General features: G+C 45.0%; 2 protein-coding genes across 4 annotated transcripts in view; both read right to left on the bottom strand.

The window, feature by feature from the left end:
- Positions 1–1011: 1011 nt before the first annotated feature.
- bsk146 (brain specific kinase 146) lies at positions 1012–14663 on the bottom strand. Its single transcript, XM_047609427.1, has 5 exons — positions 14451–14663; positions 7755–8018; positions 7441–7643; positions 5946–6137; positions 1012–5863 (listed from the first exon to the last, which is right to left on the bottom strand). Exons 2-5 carry the CDS (start codon positions 7924–7926, stop codon positions 5084–5086), a joined length of 1347 nt encoding a protein of 448 aa, XP_047465383.1. The 5' UTR covers positions 7927–8018; positions 14451–14663; the 3' UTR covers positions 1012–5083.
- Positions 14664–16235: 1572 nt separating this feature from the next.
- wu:fj29h11 (protein NO VEIN) overlaps positions 16236–23328 on the bottom strand; it is a 34591-nt gene continuing 27498 nt past the window's right edge. For all 3 annotated transcript variants that reach the window (XM_047609625.1, XM_047609626.1, XM_047609628.1), the window contains exons 38-47: positions 22701–22886; positions 22328–22599; positions 21716–21858; positions 20559–20646; positions 19663–19777; positions 18311–18442; positions 17996–18226; positions 17273–17408; positions 16978–17143; positions 16236–16890 (exon numbers count right to left, since the gene is read on the bottom strand). In XM_047609625.1, coding sequence (XP_047465581.1) covers positions 16486–16890; positions 16978–17143; positions 17273–17408; positions 17996–18226; positions 18311–18442; positions 19663–19777; positions 20559–20646; positions 21716–21858; positions 22328–22599; positions 22701–22886 — 1874 coding nt within the window. In that variant the 3' untranslated portion in view covers positions 16236–16485. The remainder of the gene's footprint in view (positions 16891–16977; positions 17144–17272; positions 17409–17995; positions 18227–18310; positions 18443–19662; positions 19778–20558; positions 20647–21715; positions 21859–22327; positions 22600–22700; positions 22887–23328) is intronic.

Below are 23328 nucleotides of genomic sequence, written 5' to 3'. Positions count from 1 at the left end.
ATAATTCAGCTTTTATCTTTTAGGATGTTATACTCCATTTGTATTTTTTGTTGTTATGTTTTGGTTAATGTAATATTTCTATGTTTGCGACTCTCTGTCAAACAAGTGGTTCCGAACCTGCACTCACGTTAGTTTAGTATGTCAGTAAGCTACACATGGAGTTGTGTGTACTGTTTTCTCAAGAGCAGAAGAATGAAAGCACAATTTTTATAGCACAATGTTCCAAGTGGACGTGTACGCTTTGAAACGGAACGCGTGGGCTCGTGGTTACAGAACGGGCAGTCGTGCACCTGAAATGATTGGGATTTAAGTGCTGCTGGTGTCTAGAACTAGAACCCATCGCTGCCAGACATTTAGAAAGCTAACAAATGGGTTGCTTGTTGTCAGAAATGCCCAGCAAAAGAATGAATATTTTCCTCAGATGTACTAAATTCAAGATTCAAGCGTTGAGGGTCTCACTGTGTTACATGCTGACAAGACACAGACGAGCAGCACCGCTACTACTGCCACACGGCTTTGGCTTCTCCATCTACTCCTCTACAGCATCACGACACGGGACACAAAAGGAATTTATAAATAGAAGTTATACGGGTGAAATCTGCAAGTAGAATTATGCAGCTGTTACTGACATATTTACACACTGGCCATTATTTTTTACTGTGGGTAGAAGAATTTGTAGCTGAGTGATGGCTCCACTGTGCCGTTTTGTGCTTGCGTGGGTGTGAGATATGCACGTGTCCACATGGTCGCCTCTTGTGAACACCGTAAACACTACCCCATTCGAAGACAGATTCTGTAAAAAGCCAGAGTTCAAGGAGGTAAAAAGACATTAACTAGAATTTTCTATTACGGATCTTCTCTTATAAGTTCAGGAATTTTACTAAATTTGGACAGAAACCTTATTAGCCTCCCTTTCCCATCTTTGTTCTAAAATTAACTTAAGAAAATATATGTCGCCTGTACCTGTTTCTTAGCTCTAATTTATGAAAAAAAAGACAAAAAATCCCATCATCACTCCAACATGAATTCTCATTTTATTGACTAAATCTCAGTTTACAGGAAGACAGTTGTATTGCAAAGACAAAAACCGTGTACGAGTTCTAGTGCTGCTGTCATCTACTCACTAAAACTCTACTAAAGTCATGACGCTTTGAAATGATGTGTCATGGGACTGAAAGGACACTGGAACTCCATTACAACACGCCACGTTATATGGACGAGATGAGGAGGCAGCAGTCACTGACTCAGACGCTGGGAGGGGGGAAAGGGGACGGTGGCTCGCAGGGAAGTCGTTTCATTTCCAGTTTGGTGTGACTCACTCTTTCTTCCCAGCCCAGGTATGTACCCCCAGCTGCAGTGGAAAGTCGACTGCTGTGCTAATCTATCTCACAGCGTTTCACATCTGAAAATTGTTTTATTACATTTGAATATGTCTGTATTGAGGGGGAAACAATGCAAAAAATGAAGCTAAAATCTTTTATGACTAGTATTTACCGTTATTTTTAGGACACTGCGTTCTTCATTAAATAAAAACTACTTAAGGTCACTCACTCTAATTCTCTAAAACACTGCAAAATAGCTTTAACAGTTCGTTGATACTTTTCTGTTTTGTAACTCCTAACAGCCTTTTGGACCGTTGAGCTGAGGTAAGCTGTTGTCTGCATTTGAGTACATTTTGGGTTTGTTGTAAAATGAGGCCCTCGCAGGTTTTGCAAGACACCTTGGATTTCAAACTTCAATGAAACACGTGAATCTTTACACGTTTTCAATGTGCTAAAATGTGACACACAAACGAAAACCCTTCATTGCTACTTATCGCACAAAAGTTTAGCTAGCCAATTTAGCTGTAGGCTGGTTCCACATTTGAAGGAGCAGCAGTAGTAAAAATCTCAATAAAAGAACATTCATAATTCAATATGTAACACGAATCAGTCTGTGAAAGTATTAACTGCTATGCGCCGTGTAGCCGTTAGCATAGCATCAGTGCTGAGGTCAATTGCTAGCTTAAGTGGGCCGCAGCCTTACTGCTAACAGAACACTGCATTTCTTCTTTTTAAAGGATACGTGGGCAGCGTTAAATTTAACTGCAGTTTGTTCTCAAATTTCACTTTATCGTAATTAAATGTGAAATCATTTATTCAACCCTCCTATTACCCTCATTTTTTGTCAACACTTTTTATCATTGGCGTCAATTGGACCCCAGTTTTTTAAACCTCCAAAAAGTGATCAAAGTTTTAAAAAAAAAATATTTAAAGAGTTAATGCGTCAGATACTTTTTACCTGTTACGTGACTATGGAGAAATATGCAGATCTCCATAAAATCTCACTGATATATCATTATATCGTTTCATTTGGTTTGAAAAAGTTGTGATATGAATTATCAGAATAATAAAATATATTATGTTGGGGCCAGTGTCCACGTCACTGGCCCCATTAAATTAGGAAAAGTCATTAAATATGAAGCAAAAAAAATAAATGTTAATCATATATTTAGAGCCGTTAAATATTGATTGGGGCCAAATTGACCCCAAAGATAATAGGAGGGTTAAAGTCTGCATGCTATATTTTTATGTTCACAATAATCGGTATCAATTAGATGACTTACGCTGAGGGCTTCATTTAACCAGTGTAAGCTCTTAGTTCAAATTTAAGTATTTAAAACTATTTTTAACATGTTCAAAGCCAGTGGGTTACAAATGACCTCAAATAAGAAGCTAGGTATCATAAAAGTCACATCTTGTAGAACCACTGCATTTCATTGTGGACAGGAGTAGAAAGGTGGTCTTGGAGTGAATACTGCGCTGAGGTGAGGTGGGGTGAGGTGAGGTGAGGTCATGTGCGCGCTGCGTAGCGTCATGTGAGTGTGATGCTGAGGCGCACACAGTAAAACTCCGCGGAGCCAGTGCCGCCTGCAGCTGGCCGACGGGCAGCGACCAGCTGAAGAAGACAAGCGTGGCCACAGTTTCTGTATCAGGACCGTCCTTTGTTCTGAGTCAGGGGTTGCCGATGAGGTCAGAGATTGTCACAAGATGTAGTAATCTGCATGCTCTCCCGCTGATCCGGGAGCATCTTTGAAAAACATGATCCGAGCGCTTCTGTGTGAGCAGGGCCGGGCCGACTTTAACTGATCATATGTCGGGCTGATCCTGGCCGAGGCTGGAGACTCGCGCTACATGAGGTGCCTACTAACTCGGTGGCTGTAGAGTGCGTCGTCGGACGAACCGGATGGTTAGTGGCACGTAAGACACTGAACCCAGAGTTGCTCCCGGGGCTCGGTGCCATTTACAGAGTACTACAGCTTGTGACAGGAGGAATACTGAGAAGGATTTCACACAGAGCTTATCACATACAGGTTCATGCAGGTTTATGTCTGGAAAGCAACGCACAAAAACGCCCATTCCTAAGCATGATCCAGTGCTCATTTTTTAAAGTTACACAGTTAAACAGATCAATTTTTGCCAGTAACTGCACATTTGTAAAAAAATAAAACTCAAAACACCCAGGCAACACTATTTCATTAAAGGTGGCTGTTTAAATGTAAAAATCTTCTCCAAAGATGCTCCATTTAATTCCCCACCAGTGATTCTAATTAAACCCTCTCGTTCTCCGTCCTCATGCTGTAGCTTATCTTTTCTGCTCCTGAAATTGGTGAGATGAGTACACAACATTAATAGCTATACAAACACGTCACACTGAATAGAAACTAATTACTCTTCTGATTTAGTTTTTTTGTTCTTTTTGTTCTTTTTTAGCCCTAGGATGTCTCAAGAGATCATTACAGCAAATATTCACTCTGGGACATAATGCAAGAAATTGTGCTACTGCAAAAAATTCACATCACAACATTTTACATTTCTTCGTTTTTTGTTATTTTTTCTTCCTTTTTTTGGGAAAGCCATGTTCGGATTTTTTTTTATGACGTCAGAGGTTGTCATGCAGTTTATAAAAGATAATTCTTCAATTTGATTTTTTTTTTGCTAAATCGAATTTAAAGTGATCTTTAAATTTCAGCTGAAAGCTTCAGAGAAAAACCACGCACATTTTGTTTTGTCTGGAATGAAAGTTTAGCCATGTAGATAGAAGAACCTAGAAGCTATACAAACAAAATTTCAAGAGTGAGTAGAAAAAAGTCTTTCAACAGTGAAGTAGATATGTTTGTCATGGATCATGAGCCTTCTTTCACTCTAGTCTGACACGGTCATGCCAGCAATGGTAGAACATTTCTTTTCAAATCTGTTGCTCATATTACATAATGTACAAGTATGCATAACCTTATGTACAGCAGCCAAACAGATGAGTTGCACAGAGAAGTGGATTTAGGACAGCTGTGCGCCCAAACGCTGTGTCACAATGCTGAGTCGAATGGAAAACAAAGAAAGCTACCTTACAAAAAACAATAGAAAAAATAGAGTGTGTATAGTCTTTTTAGATCCAAATAAATAAGAAAAATATCAAAGCAAAAGAAATCCACTTCTTTTGTATTCAGACGCACGGAACACACGGAGGTACACGCAAACACACTCTCACGTTTTTGTTACATGTGAAACAGCGAGGTCCAACGCACGATCGTCTCATATCGTGCTTCTGTCTTCTTTTTCAAAAAAAAAAAAAAATACAAATCCCTCGTCCCTTGGCTTCATCAAAAGTGACACGTTTTGAAGAGATCACACAAGCCTCTTTTCCGTCCGTCGTCTTTTGTTGTTGTTTTTTTTCTGCTGGAAGTATTGCTTTAAGAAACACATTTTGGTCTTCTTTTCGCTCTTATTAACAGGATTTCAAATGGAAGCATTTTTACATTTATTCATTTTTTTCTCTCTTCACTGCACTGAATTGTGTAAACTGGGCTTCTTTTGGAGCTTTTAGTTGACGTTTGACCAAAAACCCTCTGTCGGGAGGAATGTACGGTATCCTATGAAACATTGTCTCTCTCAAGTTTTCAGCGTGTGTGCCTTTCCTTTCCGAAGATGTTTAAAACGTGTGTAAGTACTTGTTGTCCATTGTTACTTTTTCCGTGCATGCACATCTACTTGGTTGGATGAGAGGTATACAAGTGTGTCCCAGTGAGTCTGGTCCGTTCGGACGCTCAGACGCAGATTTCTATGGGGGTGGCCACCAGCATGCGACCACCCGGTGAACTGTTTTCTCTGGGCATTCGATCGTAGCTGTTGGTGGACGACACGGAGCTGTTGGTGGAGACGGACACAAAATGGTGGCCCCCACCTGGCTCGACCATCCCTCCTTTGGCTCCGCCGCCGCTGCCGCCACCGCTCCCTCTCTCCGCTGCCATGGGAGAGAGGGGCGACATCGGGGAGCGAGGCGACAGAGTCTGCTGCTTCATCCTCTCCACTAGGAGCTCTTCGTCTTCTTCCCCGGATGAAGATGACGAGATAGTGCCGTCTACTTCTCCTCGCACGCCACCACCACCTCCTCCTCCCCCTCCTCCTCCGCCACCGCCGCCGCCACCGCCACCAACCCTCTCGCCACCACCTCCCCCTCCCATGTTGCCGTTGCTGTCGTTCTCCGCATCCAGCATCCAGGAGTGGCTGAAGTAACCGAACACTTCTTTGACCGAGCAGCGGCGATCCTGCTCCACGGAGAGCAGCCGGCGGAACATGCGGAGGGCCTGCTCGGTGAAGCGTCTCCACTGCGATGGCACCGTGTTCGTCCTCCTCCTCTGCCACCGGATGAACTCCTGGTAGAAGGAGTCGGAGGGGAGCGCCTTCTCCCAGGGGAAGTTGCCTGTCAGCATGCAGAAGAGCAGCACGCCGAAGGCCCAGACGTCGGTGCTGTAGTCCACGCAGAAGCCCTCGTGGCGGGACACGTCGCAGAGCTCTGGGGCGGTGTAGGGGATGGTGCCACTCACCTGTGGGGGGAAGCTCAGTGGGTCAAAAACACAGGAGGAACAGGATTCGCCAAGATGTTTCAAAACAGAAATAATTACTCACTCTTTTCACAGGCGAGCCAGCCCGGCGGGTCATCCCGAAGTCAGACAGCTTGACCTTGCGGCACTCTCGGTCAAAAATGAGTATGTTTTCAGGCTTGATGTCCCTGTGGACTAGCTTCTTACAGTGCAGGTAGTCTAGAGCGATGGCTACTTGGTGCACACAGCGCTTTGCTACTACCTCAGGAAGACCAACCTTAGGAGCAGAGAAAAGGAAAGCAGTCCAGTTAGGCCTTTTCCACAGCAGGAACTTCACCTGTTGCTGTGTTGCTTTAACAACCTTTCTTGTGATGTAACATTATGTACAGGGCTTAGTAGCTTAGTAGGTAGAGTGAGTTGTTCTCAAATGATATGGTTAGCAGTTCCATGGACCACATGTCCCAAGAGACCTAGTGGCTCCACTTGCCTGGCACTGGAGTGTGAATGTGTGAACGAGTGGGTACATGTGTCATTGTGACTGTACAAAGCCAAGTCCTGTATAAATACAAGACTCGTACATTCACTTCTTCCTAGTAACGTGTTGTGCAGTGATTTCATTTAAAGGTTCGAGTCCAGCTCGGCTTTCTGGGTGGAGTTTGCATGTTCTCCCTGTGTATGCAAGGATTTCTCCAGGTATTCCCTCCCACCTCCAAAGACATGCTCGTTATCCTGATTGGTGATTCTAAATTGACGCTAGGTGTGAGTGTGAATGTTTGTTTGTCTCTGTGTTAGCCCTGCGATAGATTGGCGACCTGTCCAGGGTGTACCCCGCCGACCCTAGTGAGGATAAGCGGTAGTAGAAGATGAAGATGAGACTTTTTTTTTTAAAGCAATGCTTCAACGTGCCAGCTTGTTTACAGCACATGGTACATTAGCAAATCTATTTTATGCGAAGGTACTATGCAATGCACTGCAGTAATGCTCAGCAGGGAGCAGGAAAGAAAAGATTGTAAGCTGAATTTTCACATAGGTCAGCCAACAGGAGGAACACGGCTTTCTGTGTGTTCTGGCAGAGACCTGAAGTTGCACTTATGGTAGCTGATTCATTCAACTCATCAGTGGCTTAATCCTTAGGCGTTTGGCTGTCGGCTGACTAGTAGCACCCAGTCAAACTGGTCAGATTCTTGATAAGCTCCCTTAAATTCAATATCAATTCTAGGTGGAGGAGGTCACATAATTAATTTTCTTTTGAAGGTATTTCAAAACTGTCTGTCTGGGTCTGAGAAACACCAATCATGTAGTGCTCTTGATTGATCTGCCTGCATGAAAATATAAAGTTCAAAGACTTCATTTTCACTGGTTATGGTTTTCACAAAAATGTGCACAATTTCTCAAAAGGACACTTTAAATGTCTGTTTTGAAAAATGTTGCTACCAGTTTTGCTCGGGGCTTATTGATTGAAATCTCCCTCCATGACTGGTTTATTCTGGAAAGAATCGATCTAACTTGTTGGGATGGTTTAGACAATAGTGCGGTCGTGCCGTGAAGCAATAACGAGAATAAAGTCTGTAAATGAGCACCTGTGGAGGAATGATATCGAAGAGGTCTCCTGCCAGAGCGTATTCCTGTGCGAACACGTAGTACTCGTCCGTCTCGAAGGCGATGCCAAACATGTTGATGATGAAGGGGCAGGGAGACAGGTAGAGAGAGATGCTGTACTCCCGTAGAAACGACTTCAGCTTGGTGGTCTTCTTCTTCAGGAACTTCAGAGCCATTTTTGTACCTTTTGGGAGAAAAGAGGTGAGATGAGATTTTTCCTGGTGATTTTTCAGGCCTTTTATATATTACATCAGCATCCCGGTGCTGTTCAATGGCCTTATACACAGTTCCTCACCTCTGATCTTGTGGATGACTAAGTCCACCTTGCCATAGGTGCCCTTGCCCAGCTCCCTGATCACCTCATAGTACTTGCTGACCTCCAGCCTCTCCAGGTTCTGGGCAGCAATCAGCTGCAGCTCATCCAGGATGTCCATGTTGGCTCGAGAAACCAGCGGAGAGGAGCTCATTTTGGGGAATGCTTCAGAGTTCAGACCAGGTGGAACTGTCGATAGTGGAATGGACGCTCAGGCGGGACAGGAGCAGCTAACAGCTGGTGTAGCTGTACGGATCAAAGAGAAGACACAGTCAGTGGAGCATAATCAGTTCCCAACAGAGAGACTCCAGGACAACTTCACTCAGAGGGAATTCAGGCTGGTAACTCTCGTCTATCAAAAAACTCAACTTTGTGGATTAAACACTTATTTTCCCCCTTTAAATTGCTATTCTCTTTTATTTTGATATGATCGGTGTTGCTTTAGTCCGACACCAGATCTGACTATTCATTTATTCAATGAATGACAAATATGCCACATAAACTGTGAAGAGCTGATAAACTGTATTTATGATATGAAAGACTAATTTCACATCTTGCACAATTAAAAAAAGACACAAACAGTTCATTTAAAAGGTAAAACAGATAACAATTAAATCTTTGAGAGGGTGCATCTGACAAGGTGACATTGTTGTAGTTCTCATTTGTCACTCTGTCTAAGAGTGGAGGGCATCCAGCTCTTTCACCGTTCTCCATTTCAAATCGCAAAGGTACGAACCGAAGGAGGAAACACAAAGGACGGACGTGTCCTCATGTGTGATGTAAACAGGAGTTTTCAAGGACAACGTGCTGTTTGTGTTTAAGCTGCTCTGAAGTGTGGTGTGGTAGACACTGAAAATGCAAATTATCTGCAGTGAAGGCTTAAGTAATTCTAAAAGCTAGTCACCGGCGGGGGGGCTGAGTCACACACACACAAACACGCACACACACACACACACACACACACACACACAAGCAGCCAAGCAGCCAATAACGGTCCTTTCTAGCAAATCCATTCCCTGCTGCAGTGTGATTATTCTTAGTGATTGCTTTCTGGTTTTTCTTCCTGAGCAGCCAGACCTGCCAAGTCCTGACCCTCCGTCTATAGATCCGGGCACATGTAGAGGGAAAATGTGAGGAAATGTAGGAGCGTGCACGTCCACACACACACACACACACACACACACACGGTCACGCATTCATTACATAACCTGAAGCGCTGGAAGGCAGCCTGTCTCGGTGAGCCCAGATTTTGAATTCCATCACATTTGCAGCACCTTATTTATCACCAACACAAACCCCTGCCAATCTATATACACGCATTATCTGATGCTCTCCGCGAATCCTGCAAAGCGCTCGAAACCCGTCCCGGTGTCGAGCCTTGGGTTGTCGAAAATAATGGATACAAGCGGCGATACAAGCACGCGCAACCTGCGGAGCATGCGACAGAATACACACCCAGCAACACGGTGCTTCAAGCGCCTCGTCATCCCCTTCCAAGGGCCTCTGTGTTCCTCTGTGGGAGTGTAATCTTTTTTGTGTGAAGCGAACAGGAAGAGAGGCTGAGAGCAGCAGGTGAGGAAGGATGAGTCAGTTTGGGTGATAAATGGTAGCGCAGAGAGGATGTACTGTATCTCCCTGCTTCTCTCCCTCGCTCTGGGACACATGCGATAAACACACACACACACACAAAAACAAACACGCAGGGCAGAGCGGGGAGTTGTAAACAGAGAAGGCCATTTGCTTGTGCGCGGGATCAGAAGTGCTTACTGTAGCAATGCGGGACGCACACAGAATCGTGTCTTTGTATGTTGGGACCACGGGAGGCCGCGGTTAAAATGATCCTCCTGAGGGTCGTGATGTTGTGTGCTTTTAAGAGTGTTACTTAGAGACACTTTATAGCGGTTCTGGGTAAAATCTGGTGCTTCATTGGTGCAGATGTACATGTCGTCCTCAGTGGGAAATCATTTGCTGCTCCACAGACCTTTTATTAAGCAACATCATGATCAGTGTTTTCCTAACCAACTTACAAAGCACTTAATAAAAGAATCACCAGGGACCTAATGCCAGGTGCTCTCGGTCAAAAAGCTTCTGGATCTGACTTGTTGGCAAGTTGAGACTTTTATGTGGAGTTTGCATGTTCTCTTTGTGCCTGCGTGGGTTCTCTCCAGGTGCTCTGGCTTCCTCTGACAGTCCGAAGACACGCTAATTGGTGATTCTAATTGGTCATAGGTGGGATGTGAGAGTGAACGTTTGTCTGTCTCTCTAGCTCTGTGATAGACTGGAGACCTGTCCACGGTGCACCCCGTCTCTCATCCAGTGACAGCCGGGACAGGCTCCATCCACCTGCCACCCTCTACGGGATGTGTGATAATAGGCAATAGACGGATGCATGGATGATGGATGGATAATTTATGAAAACTGCACGGTAAATTGTCCGGTTAGTTACAGTGATGTGTTAAAAACTGCCCTCACTGTTCACTCATAGTGTATCTTTCCATCTTATATGATCGTCTTGATCGCTTTTCTGGTTTGGTGAAAGGCCTGTGATTGGCTTCTCTGGCTTCTGTAAAGTATTTACACAGTATTTACGAGATACTACTTCATTAACCGCTTAGCATTCAGGCCAGATGAATGTGTGAGTGTGTCTAGACAACACACTCTGTTCTCAGGTCTGTCTAGGCAGCTTGGACGGACATCCGTGTGTGTGTCAGCCTGCTGCTGCTGCTGGGTGTGTGTGTGTGTGTGTGTGTGTGTGTGCACCACAAAGAGAACTGCATCTGTATTTATATGGAAGCAGTATTAGAGAGTCATAGCTGAATGAGTCATCAGGTCAGGCTAAATGTCGTCTGTGATCCCACTGTGTGTGTGTGTGTGTGTGTGTGTGTGTGTGTGTGTGTGTGTGTGTGTGTGTGTGTGTGTGTGTGCATTACATAGACTCATTGTTAACAATAGATATAAGTCAATGCAGAACTAGCTGGGATGGACCGAGACTATGGGTTTACCCGTATCTGACATGTGATTTTAACTTAACTATTTGATGAGACACATGCCCCAAAACATTTATTAAGATATCTCTTTTTTTGTGTTTTTACCAGCTCACTGACAACACTGAATTAACTCAATAGAAGAAGACAGCCATAAAGGACTTTTGAACGGTTCTGCCACAACTCCAGATTCTATTGAATGAATTATCAAAAGGCTTTCAATACCCTCTCAATCGGACTAAAAATTCCCTCTAATCAGACCAGCCTGTTCTGATTGAGATGGTTACAGGAAGCATTTTCTGGTATCCATGTAAAGGTGGCTACTGCTACTAGTGTTAAAGTTAAATTCCTAATCCTTTTGTGTATTCGTATACAAATATAAATAATGTGCTTTTTAAAGGTCTCCGTCTAAAGGTAGCACAGCCCCCTAGTGGCCACAGTAGGAACTGCATCCCATTCTACACACAGGAGCCTGGAATATTTTTGTAACATAGGTAACATTATATGGGCTGTCCATGAACAAGGGTCCTTGAGCAAAAACAAGGCAATTTACTAGTGTGTTTAGAGACTTAGGTTCATGCCGTATTTCTCTGAAATCCTTAGCTCTGCGTACTTTAGAAGTTACCTTAAAGCTGCACCCATCAACATTTTATATCAAAATCAGGTCATATTTCTCTGTATGACATGAGAGACTCCACATGTGGAAACAAACTTCCATAGAATTATCCCTTAATCCTGAACTATTTAGCCTGTTTATAGCTTGCTGTTTTTGACTGTCCACTCTGGCCACAAAAGTCGGTAGCTAACAGCTAACGAGTAATAACTCTTAGTATTCGGTAGCGAGTGAATATTGGACAAACGTCAAGCAACCAGAAACATAACTACACACATAGAACATACTGCCACAGGGTAATTGTGAATGTTAACTTTTTCAGTTTGGGTGGATTGCCTTAGCCCCCCTGTGGCCATAGGTTTCAGATAATAGTTAAAGCGATGCAGCACATTACAGAAAATAAACAGTACTGAAGGGGCAATCATTTATCATCATTTGCCCTGAAGCCAACGGTTGATAAATGAAGCTGAATGAAATGAGTCACCAGTTTTCATTATTGATTATTTGAATTATTCATCAAGCACAAATGTCCCAGACATACGTTTCCCAGCCTGCTATTGTGAATTCAGTGTTTGTTGGTAATAGACTCATGGAAAATATTAACTTGCTCTTGTTTCCACTGTTGGGCATTTTATAGACCGAACAAAACAGATTAATCTGAAAATCAATCAGCAGATTAAATCGTGTCGTAAGGATCTGCTCGCCACAACCCTCCTCTCCTCCCGGGGCCGGCTCGCTCCCACAGGCTTTGAAATGCACCGTCCTGGAAACAGACACAAAATACACCATGTTCCTTTCAATGGACCACAAATCCCCCCCCCCACCCCACCCCCACCACCACCACTGTCTCAGTACTGACACTCTGTGCCACCAGGTTTAACACTCTGCGGAAACAGAGCAGGGACCAGGGGCCACAGCCGACTAAATCCCAGACTGCTTATGCAACCAGCGGGCAGCGTTGACCGGCTGAGCACATTGAGCGTGCCAAGGCGATGATCACAGCGACGTCCACCCCCGCCAATGCTGCCCTCTGACAATTAGAGCAACGCCATCTTCATCCATTTGCAGTTTTCACTTCGGGCCCGATGCACAAACACACGCATTCCTCTTTCCCACGTGAGAAACCGCAGCACAAACAAACGTTTAGCCGCTCAGTTTTCTCGCCACGCTCGATTTGTCTTCTGTTTACAGAAAGGAGACACGATCAGAGGAGGTGACCGGCTCCTGCTTGTGAGTGTGTGTGTGTGTGTGTGTGTGTGTGCGTGCGACTGTGCCCGGGCTGGGAGCGGCGTATAGGGGAGAAAATAATGAGCGAGGAACGAGAGGGAGAGCATCACAGTGACAAGGACCGTTGAGCAGCAAAGCACCAGTCAGTGTGTGTGGAGAGAGATAAAGAAGGAAGCGTGGTGGCCAATATCTCAGCACCTCTAGCCAACAGCACACACTGACAAAAGAGCTGCTCAGATTCCCCGTGTAGCAGTTTTTTTTTTTCCGACCATGTTTGCAGCTTAGTAAAGGTCAGAGGTCCCGTCAGAGGTCTGACCCTCGACTTCTGAGCTACATCAGTCATAATCAGACTAGACTTAGATTAGTCTAAAGAGCACACACACACATATAAACATTTTAAAGGGCCAATTCAATAATTGCTATAAAAGAAAAGGTAAAAAGGATGAACACAGTCAAAGAAGCAAAAACCAAGTAATGCCGACTTTTTGACAAGCATTCCCCAACACACAGTCCCATAACGCAACTCACTGCCTGGTGAACAACCACCTCTTTACAACTTCAGACCTGCAGTTTGTGTCTCTGTGACTGTAAAGCGTGAGCAAGAGGTAGAAAAGCATAAATGTAATTACAAGACAGATTAATAGCAGAATACTGATTAGACTGGAATGGATTAGAGATCGGAACGTCCACTTTAAATAGTGAACATTTTCACTAAGCAGCTCATAGGAACACTCAAAACTTTTGATGAGTTTTTCATGCTGACAATTAACGGGCAGTTGAAGCTACACCTCTACCGAAGCCGGCTCTTTTTCCTCGGCCACCAGGCTCCAAGGTTAAGCTTCAAACTTTGATGTGAAGCGGACGAGCCGAAGCCAGAGCTTCCATCACTGTCAACAAGCCCCAGATCAAGTATTCACCGGACCACCTGTGTGACCTACATTGCGATCGGTGACTCATCAGGTTGGAGTGAATCTTGTGTGAGGTGTGGGTCTGCTTTTACCACCCCATCAAGGAGGGCTTCAGCCCAGTATGATCAGCTTAACACACAATTACAACAGGTAAGGCAATATGTCACTACCCGAAAAGAGGAAACAATCACAGCACGAGTCACCCCTGCATTCTGTCAGCAAAATAATAGGTAGGTTTATGGAGGGAATATCACATGTAAACAATGTTACAAGCCTTCTTTCCTTCTTTGTAATTTAAGGATGGCCGGAAAGGGGAGTGTACAGAGGTGGCAGGTTGGCTCAACCGGTCGGGATGTAAACATTATGATTCTGCATTATCCTCCAGTCATCCTCAGCCTTAGCTCTGTGTGTGGGGGCTGCGTCATGTTGGACGCCACCTGCAGTGTGCCCCTCAGACTGTACTGACTAGCAGGAAATAGATAAAAAAAAACAAAAAACCTTTGTCACCTTAAAGTAGCAGAGCTCGGAGGACGGAGAACACACACAAAACCATTAGCTGCTGCAAGATAGCCGACCCTCGCTCCCACCACCCTCACACACACACACACACACAAAAGAGGTGGTGCTGGGTTATGTGTGCATGAGGTTATTGTGATCAGCATAACACCAATTCCACTACACACTCAAATCTGTACACAAAAATAAAATATAAGCAAAGAATTTTTTTTTCTTAGTTTTTTTTGCTGTAGAAATAAATAATAATTTACACACAATACTAAGGGCCAATCACAGCATTGTTTTCAGTGTGTATGCTGCTGCACATTGTCCACATTGTGTGCTCTAGCAATAAACTGCAGCATAATGTGATCAGGGTCAGGTGCGGGTTGGTCCGGGTGCAGGTGAGGATAGGCTCAAGAGTCGGTCCAGGGAGTACGCTGCCACTCACCCTTCCTTCAGCGGGTTCCCATGAGCGGGCTGTGAAGTCCGCCCAGTCAGCCCAGGCTGCTGCCACCGCACACGGGGAGATGTGAGCGCATCTTACGGCCCGCCGAGCCCGTCCCGAGAGAAGCGTCCGAGCAGCCGAGAGTCGGTGGATGTGGCGCCGAGCATCCTGCAGCCTCCTCCGGACTCCGCGTCCTATTGTCTCTGCATCGCTCTGTCCTCTAGGATGGGGAGGAGAGGAGAGGGGAGGAGAGGAGGCAGGGGAGGAGAAGCAGAGGCCCTCCCTCTTCCCACCGCTCTGGCCAATCGCAGCGCCGCTCCGCCGGGAGCCGCCGCTGCTCGCTGTCTCCATCCAGACTACGCTGCCTTCAGGGTTTTTCGGAAATGGCGCATTTCATCCACCGATCGCTCACATCGAAAGAGAAAGGTGGTTCTATTCGTCATTGCACTGGCTGTGATAAAGCCTTTAGTGTCTCAGGTGATGTCAGTGAGACTAAAACACTCATATGTAGCCAACTCATCATCTCTATTTGAGGCTAGCCGTAACGATAAGAGCATCAGGAGCTTAAACTGAGCTGTCTGTGGTTGAGTAGCACAATGTAATTGTAACAATTTATTGTTGTCTTTCGATAAATAGTTATGGAAATGAAACCATTATTCGTGTGTGGGACACATGGTGGGAGAGTGGAACAGGTCAAAAACGGACACCTTTTCACAAACATATAGCACTCGTAGATAAAATTAAAGACTTGCTAGTAACGAAATATTAAGAGTTAGAGTTTACAAGCAACACGTGAATGCAGCATCAGTTCAGTCCACAGTGCAGCTATGCAGTGCAAGAGGAGTCCCCCTTCTAATATAAATGTGGTGTTTGTGAAGACTAATATCACCTGGTAGTCATCTCCTTTCTGACTCATGACTGTGTCCCTGCCTCACCGTCTGTATCAGACAAAACATCACAACAACATCCAGCTCTGTGGTCCGCTCCGGCTCCTTCCCTGGATGCTGTTTGACCTTCTTTTTTTTGTTTGTTTTGTTTTTTGTTGCACTTTAAGGTTCCTGTGAAGTCCATTGAAAGACGCTGCAGTGCAGTTTGAACAAACAGCCCACCCCCTGAGCCCTTGTAGATTTATATCGTGCAGATTTACACAAATAACTTCACAAACATCCTGCTCTTGGTTCACTTAGTGTTCTCGTAGTGACTGATCCTTTGTGGAAAAACAGCCCCCTGGTTACCAAGAGGTTGCATCACAGGATGAAAATAGGGAGGTGCTGTCCCCAGAGGCTGTCCCTGATCCCCCCACCAACACTCATCACATGGGCAATAAGCGGACTGTTTTGGAAAGATTAGCATACAGCAACTGGGGACTGTCAAAGAGGGCTCTGGAGATTACCATGGATTCCCTTGAGGAGGTGTAGATTTCAGGTGCTTGTGATGTAATATTACAAAATGGAGAATAAAGGCATTTTCTCATATCTACGTTTTTCCTTCCTTAGAGTGCACTGGGCCCTTCTCTGAAGGGTAAGAGGTGAGAACGAGCTAGGTGAGTGGTTAAAGATACGTGGAGGAGCCCTATGAGCATCACATAGACGTTACGTGGACCTCCACTCCTGAAGTGTGGTCCGTTCACTGTGACAGTGTAATTACCAGAAATGACGGGAGACTGTGAGGGACCCGTCCAGTCAGCTCTACTTCCACACGATTTAACTGAACCCTCAGCTTTAATCACTCTGTCTGTCAGCGTGGTTAAGATGACAGAGCCGCCTTTAAAGAACACAAACTCTTTAGTCTTTCTAGCAGAGAAAATGTATTTATTTTACAGGAATGCTCGAGTAAAGGAGAGGTAGTGGGAATACAAAAGGTTAAAATCGTTCAATATGGCCACCGACCACTTTGAATACAGTGCACAACAGTTGACAATGAGAAAAGAAGGTGCAAAATTTGCTCACGCACAGGTAAAACGACGATATTTAAAAGGCATAAAAACACGTTTAGGCAATGGGTTTAGTGCAACTATCTAGAGAGACTTTAAAAGGAGCTACACAAACAGGTAAAGTGCCAAGTCTTTGGTGTGGAGATGCTGTGCCAGGTTCTGAATGCGACACAGCCGGACGTTGTGAGCGTCTCCTGCGCTGTACACTCTGAAAATGTGGTAACGCTCCTTCTCCTTCAGTGCAAAGTCGAGCTCGTTGGCGGAGAGGTGGATGAAGGACTTCTCTTTCTTTATGGTGGACTTCACCTCCACGTACACCACCCCTGCTGGCCCGAAGGTCAGTCTGAAGTCGTAGGGCTGGCCCGTCTCCCCGCTCTGGTTGCACCACAGGACCTGAGTGGGTCGCCCGGGGTCGCTGCTGTCTCTCCAGTGGCACAGGAAGGAGTTGACCAGCTGCTCCCCCCACTCGCCGATAGCCGCCACATCCATGTTGTCGTCGGATAACACCACCTACAAAAGAGCGGCTCCGTTAGGCAAAAAACTTGAAACGCATTCAACTGGGAAACGGACACTTGCAGTAAGTATTGCAGTACTGACGGTGGTGGGTCTCTGGCAGGTGAGCTCAATGTCCTCCAGCATGGCTTGTGGGTGCTGGCATTTGTTCCAGAGAGGGAAGTCCAGGTTCAGAGGAGGACGCTGGGTGTCTGCAGCGGCTGCGGTCCCCTGGAAAGTACTGGAGAGCACCACAGCCTCAGGGACGGCGCTGGCAGAAACAAAGATCAGTCAGGAGAGGGAGAAAAAGGAGTCGGTTAGGGTTGTATCGAGAAACAGCGAGTATCCAGTTCTCTTGGTGGATGTTTCAGATATTCTGGGATGAGCAGGAGAAGCTTACAGGTTGTTTGGAGGCGGCTGGTCGCTGGGTGCCTCGGCAGGCTGCGCAGATGGAGGGCTCTGTGCTGGTGTGGGGGCTGCGAGGCTTTCCTGTCCACCATCAGCTCCACCGGGGGCCTCACTCTGCTGACTGCGCTCTGTCAGAGACAGACGACAACACATGGAGGAAGCAGGCATTTTACAGGATGCACTGTGCTTTTCCAATTTGTAAACACACCCGACTATGAAGAATGCTGGCATAAGTTCTAAGTTTTGTCAGCGCCGCTGTGACTTTATCAAACAAGTTAAATTCAAATTCGTAGAAAACCACAGCTACCGTACTAAAGACCAAATAAAGCTCACAATATCCACCGAATACTAGTACCGACAATAATAAAAAATAGGTTTCTGGATCTTTTTTCTCCCACCACCAGACAACAGAACAGGCTGAAAGTGTGTTATGGACACACCATTTTGCTAATCATTTATTTCTAATTTACACATCTAGCGGACACAGGCTAATGTGAGTATTGATTCGGTAGAGCTCGCGTGCTGCCGCGCTAATGACGCTGCAAGCGCTTCAACTTTCTCCACATGCCGGTTGCTAAATGTGATCTATTGGAAACAAAAAGTATCGACTTCTTGCAGTTCAGTTTTCCACTACAGCTACAGGACTTTTTTCCTGTAACTATAAATCAGTCTGAAGTAAACGGGGCTGCGGGAGGAGGCAGAAGTGTGTTGTTACCTGGAGGACGTGGAAGGTTAGTGGAGTCAGACTGAGGCTGCTGTGGCGCTGGATGGCTGAGGACTCTGTGAAGGCCTTGTTGGTCTGCAGGTCTGCTGCTCCTCACTGGCTGGTTTCCTTCTTGGCTGCTTCCTCTGGGGGGGACTTCTTTCTCTGCGTCTCGGTCTTTAGGTCCAGCTGGAGGAGGCCACATCTTCATGACAGCTTCCACCACACCGCTGCCGGCCTGACCTGTTGGTGATTAAGAAAAAAAAAATGTTTTATGATTCTGTGACAAACTAAATGTCCTTTATTCTCAACAGCTGCATGAAGTACCTGCACGGCTGTTTCCTGTGTTAAGGATGGAGGCCCGAGGAGGCCAGCAAGCCAGCGTTGGTTCCCCGTCGTCTTGTGCAGGACGAGGCGGCTCCTCTGGGGAGCTGATGGAGGAGTGGCTCCTTGATAGCACTGGAGTAAAAGATGTTCAAGAGTTACCACCAGAGAAGAAGGAGAAAAGACCGGCTAAAAGCTGTAAAACCCCAGTAACACACAGGCACGGGTCTGTTTCGGGAGCACGAAAAGTGATCATGTCACGAAAAGGTCTTTGATCATATTAATCCTGGTAGGATGTGTGAGTGCGCTCTGCTGCAGTGATCTGCTCCTCTTGCTCTTTGAGCCCTGGCAACAGCTGCTCTTTTATGTTGCCACACACAAGAATTTGCATATGGAAGGAACACACCAGTCATCTTTCTCTGTGTGCGTGTGAGGGCCAGGCTGAGGCTGAGACAAAAAAACACTTTGAATATTATGAAATGATAATGGAAATCGGGCGAGTGTTACAGAGAGAGTTGGAGGAGCTGCAGATGTACGGCCGAGAGAAGCAGCAGCAGCAGCAGCAGCAGCGGGGTGTTAGAATTTATCTCATGCTGCAGTTCTAGCTCTGAGTTGATGTTCTGCATCAAACCGTGATCAACACTGGGCTGCAGATGTGTCCCAAACAGTCCACACTTTAACAATGGTTTGCTGCCTTTAATGAGATTGGCGCAACTCCACCAAAACAGTAACAAAGTTAAAGGCTAAAGTTACAACTGGGTCAAACAAAAGGTTTGAATAGAATATAAATCAAAAACTCTTCAGTGAATCTCTTACTACTTTTCTATCTGAGGCTCTGAACCACTAACTGATCACTGGTTCTTACTGAACTTACTGAAGATACAAAGTATTATCAAAACTCTAGTTCTATATCCGACTGTCGTCTATTCTCTTTCCAAAACGTGATCTGTGTCACAGGTCTTCACTGTCGCCCAAAAACTATTAAAACCCATTAGTGACATGTTCCATCACTGCCATGAACTTTGTGGTTTAGTAGATAATCCCACATGTGACGTCCTGCTGCCATAAATACTTAGAAGACCAGCAAACGTGCGTTAATACGCCGCTGAAAATAGATCCAAACCAGGTAGTTACTGAGTCTTTACTGAACAATATAAACAGGATCAATCAGACACGTTGAGTTTCACTAAAAAACAGGAAACGCCAATTGTGTCGTGTCACAGTTTACCTTATTGCTGAACCTTTCCTCTAAAATCCCTGCAGTGTTCATTTGTGTGGATCCGAGTTAATGTGCTAATGACTTGCTAACATTTCATATGAAGTGCACATTCCACATGTTTTTGTGTCGTCTGTACCTCTGTCCAGGGTAATCTCTGGATTGGGAGGCTCTGGGACTTCCCACCGCTCCTCCTCACTTGGCAGCTCTTTGACATCCTCTTTCTTCAAGAACCTCTGCAGGGCTCGTGGGTCCTGGACATGTATTTGTTACAGATTAGAGTTTTTGGTATCTCTACGATATATCATGTGTAGCCTAATGTCATTATTTTCTTGGCCCTGGTCCTCGCCACATGTAATTACACTGCAGATATGCTGACCTAATTAACATGTACTGCCAGTGACTGATCAATTTCCTAGCGAGCTGTAGCCAGAGCCAGTTCTTATCACAACATGAGTCTGGTAACACGCCACTAGGTTTTCACAGGGTGTGTTACAACTGATGCACACAGCATTTATCAATATGTGTTCTATTTAGTACTTGTGTTCTGGTCAAAGCTCTTCTTACTGAGCAAATAGAGTCCAAATACACAAGTCTGAAGTTTCTATACTACACTACATATATATATATATACACACACACACACACATGTATGTATTCATATATATATATATATATCTATGTATTCATAAAGGGCCAAAAGAAATACTTTGCACAGTCCTACAACCAATCACAGCCATTCTGTAAACAAATTCAAGTCCACGTGCTCAGGTGGCAAATTAGGATTAAAGTTGAGAGCCTGTGCAGCTGCACCGCTCCACAGACACAAGAGCAAGTTGCAATGTAATGTCAACGTGACTCCCTCCAGGGAAACAGTCATCAGTTATAGCTATGGTTAACTCTGCGGAGGCAGGCGTGAGACGACTTGATCGAAAGGACAGAGTGTGACAGGATGAAAGACCACGAGTGGGCAAAGGGTCTTTCCACTGTGTGCGGATTAGTAATCGATGTGTGAAGGTATCATATATCACTCACATAGAGAGAGGTTATGAGGCCACTCAGGAAATGCCTCAGCTCCTTTACTTCACTTTTACTCTCTGTACAGAACAGTTTCTCCAGCTCCCTGAAATACACACAAATGGGATTACAAGGTAACGAAAGACATAGGCCGAAGAGCATTCAGGATTTGATTAGACAGTGAAAATCTATGAACTATGTAACTCTTTCGATCAGGAGACATTCTTCTTGTGTGCCTAAAATGCAAGTGTTGGGTGACAAAATGAGTATGAAATGAAGTTCAGCGAGAGGTTTGAGTTTGACGTATTGAGTGGGTATCTTACAAAGTCACAGGCATGAAATTTCCATTCAGTGAAACACAAAGAGGGAATTTTATAGTAAGAACATTTGCTATGCACTTGATCTAGATATGTCACAGTGCTGAATCCACACACTGCACATTCATTTAAGAAGTCAAAGAATGACAACTACTGGTTCTATTCAACACTTGGAAGGATGTTCAGAGTCAAAAATACAAGTAAGCCTACTTTGACACATTTTGCTAGCAAGATATCTCCATGGAAAAAAGATTTAATCTGCTCTACTTAACTGGTAATATAGCCTCTGATGCTGGTTGGTATTATATACACCGATCAGACGTCACATTATGACCTCCTTCCTAATATTGTGTAGGTGTCTCTTGTGCCTCCAAAACAGTTGTGACTCATCAGAGAATGTCCTGTGGTGTCTGGTGACAGAATGTTGTTGGTGGGGGCTTTTGGGTCCTGTGAGGTGAGTGGAGGGGCCTCTGTGTATCATCCCACAGATATTTGATCAGTTTGGGATGTAGTGAATTTGGAGGCCAGGTCAACACCTCGTACTGTTATACATGTTTTTTGTGTTGTTTCCTAAACTGTTTCTGTGTGTGTGTGTCAGTGTCAGGCTGCATCCTGGATCAAGGAGTGTCATTGCTGTGGGGTGGGGGTGTCTGGTCTAGTCTAGTTGGGTGGTACATGTGACAAGTCACATCCACACAAATGAATGGCAGGTCCAATGTGATTTACTTCTTCTGTCAGTGGTCATTATGTTATGCTTGATCGGTGTATACTGTTGAAGTGTCGAAGTGCAACACTGCAGATGCACATGTAGACATGTAAGAATCGGGGATGAATGTGGGCACGCCATCACACACAGACCTGCATATGTCCAGGTGGGCTAAGAGATGATCCTTCTGGATGTAGAGCCCCTTGTTGTCCAGCAGACAGATGACATCCTGCAGCTCTATCACAGGGTCTGCGTCAGCGATATCCAGCTCGTAGCGAATGTACAGCTTGCCCACCTGTAAACACCCAGACAACAAGTTCAAACACACTTTTACACACACTCTTAACTTAACGTCCCAGTCTGTGTCCTTGCTCATTATTTGAGTATCATCACTTGTATTCTGTCTAAAATATGTTGCATAGTTAATTAGAAGAATATACTTTTAAGATGGGTGTGAACCTGATTTTACAGACACATGCAAGTAAAGATACAAACAGTGAGTGGACATCAGGACTGTCACATAAGCATTTCCTTAGTCCTCAAAGGAGTTGACTGCATAGTGAATCTAGAAAGCAACCGCACAGAAGAGGAGAAGAACGATCTAAGAGTAAGTTTCTATTTCTAAGCAGGGCTCAGTGTTGGATTTGATTGTGGTAAGAGGTTTTTCCCCAGAAAAGTCTTCTGTTTGTATGCTTTTGAGAACTACTTTGTGAACATCTCTACACAAACAAGGGGAGGCAATTCTGCCCCACTGATCTTCTCACCTGTCCAAAGGAAAGGTGCTTGATCTTGTCAGCTATGTTGCTGTTGATGAGTTCTGAATAGACCTCACTCATCTCTTCGTTGTGGTAGAGGAACCTCTGGATGTAGGGGATGACTGTGCGCACCATGGCCTGCATAGATGGACATGGCCTCCAGCTCTCGGTCTGAGACTCAAACTTGACACACTGGGAAAGTTTTCGGACCCCACAGATATCCAGAAACAACAATCTGTCCTTCTCGTTGAAGGTGAATACTGTAGCTTGTTCTCCATGACCTGGGTGGCAATCATATGAAAAAACAATCATAATCTTCTGCTTTTCTTTCAAATAAGAATCTTATATTGCATAATCTAAATAGCAAGGAGCAGCAGTTTACCATAGTTCCCAGTCTTGCCCCTGGGAGCAGTCGTCTTCTCTGCTGGCGGCAGGTTGAGCAGACACACCTGCTTGTGAGGTTTAAAGATCTTCTCCAGCTCTTTGCTGTCAGCAATCATGGGCTTACTTGCCAGACTCACCCAGTTGTTATCCTTAGTGGGGAAGACCCTCTTATCAGACACCATACCTGAACACAAGAAGAAGGACTTTAAGACTTTGCATGTCATCTTTTTCTCTCACTGTGCTAGGATAACTACTTGATGATGATTAGAAGCACATGCATCGCAGTGTTTAAGCAACTGGTTCACTAGATGACCTCATAGATACTGAAAACCTCAGGACGTCTTAGGCCACACTAAATTTGAGGATGTGGTTTTGTCAGGATGTTCAGATTTGGTAAAATTATGACACAAGTTGCAGCGATTGGACACAAGGGTTTTCAAACTTCAACTCCTTCCATTAGTTGTGTTGTCACTGGCGTTGTAATTGCTGACCACTGTTTTTAGCACACAGAATGCACCTGCGCTTTTCACCTCAAGCAGCATCTTTGCGTCACATCTTCCCCTCGCACCTCCCTTTCAGCTCTGCACAGGTTGTGGGTGGGCTCCTCACAGTTACAGTCTATGACC

This window comes from Mugil cephalus, chromosome 16, assembly GCF_022458985.1.
Source record: "Mugil cephalus isolate CIBA_MC_2020 chromosome 16, CIBA_Mcephalus_1.1, whole genome shotgun sequence".
Lineage (NCBI taxonomy): Eukaryota > Metazoa > Chordata > Actinopteri > Mugiliformes > Mugilidae > Mugil > Mugil cephalus.
The sequence above is the reverse complement of the archived record's forward strand: the minus strand, read 5'-3'. Positions and strand labels throughout refer to the sequence as shown.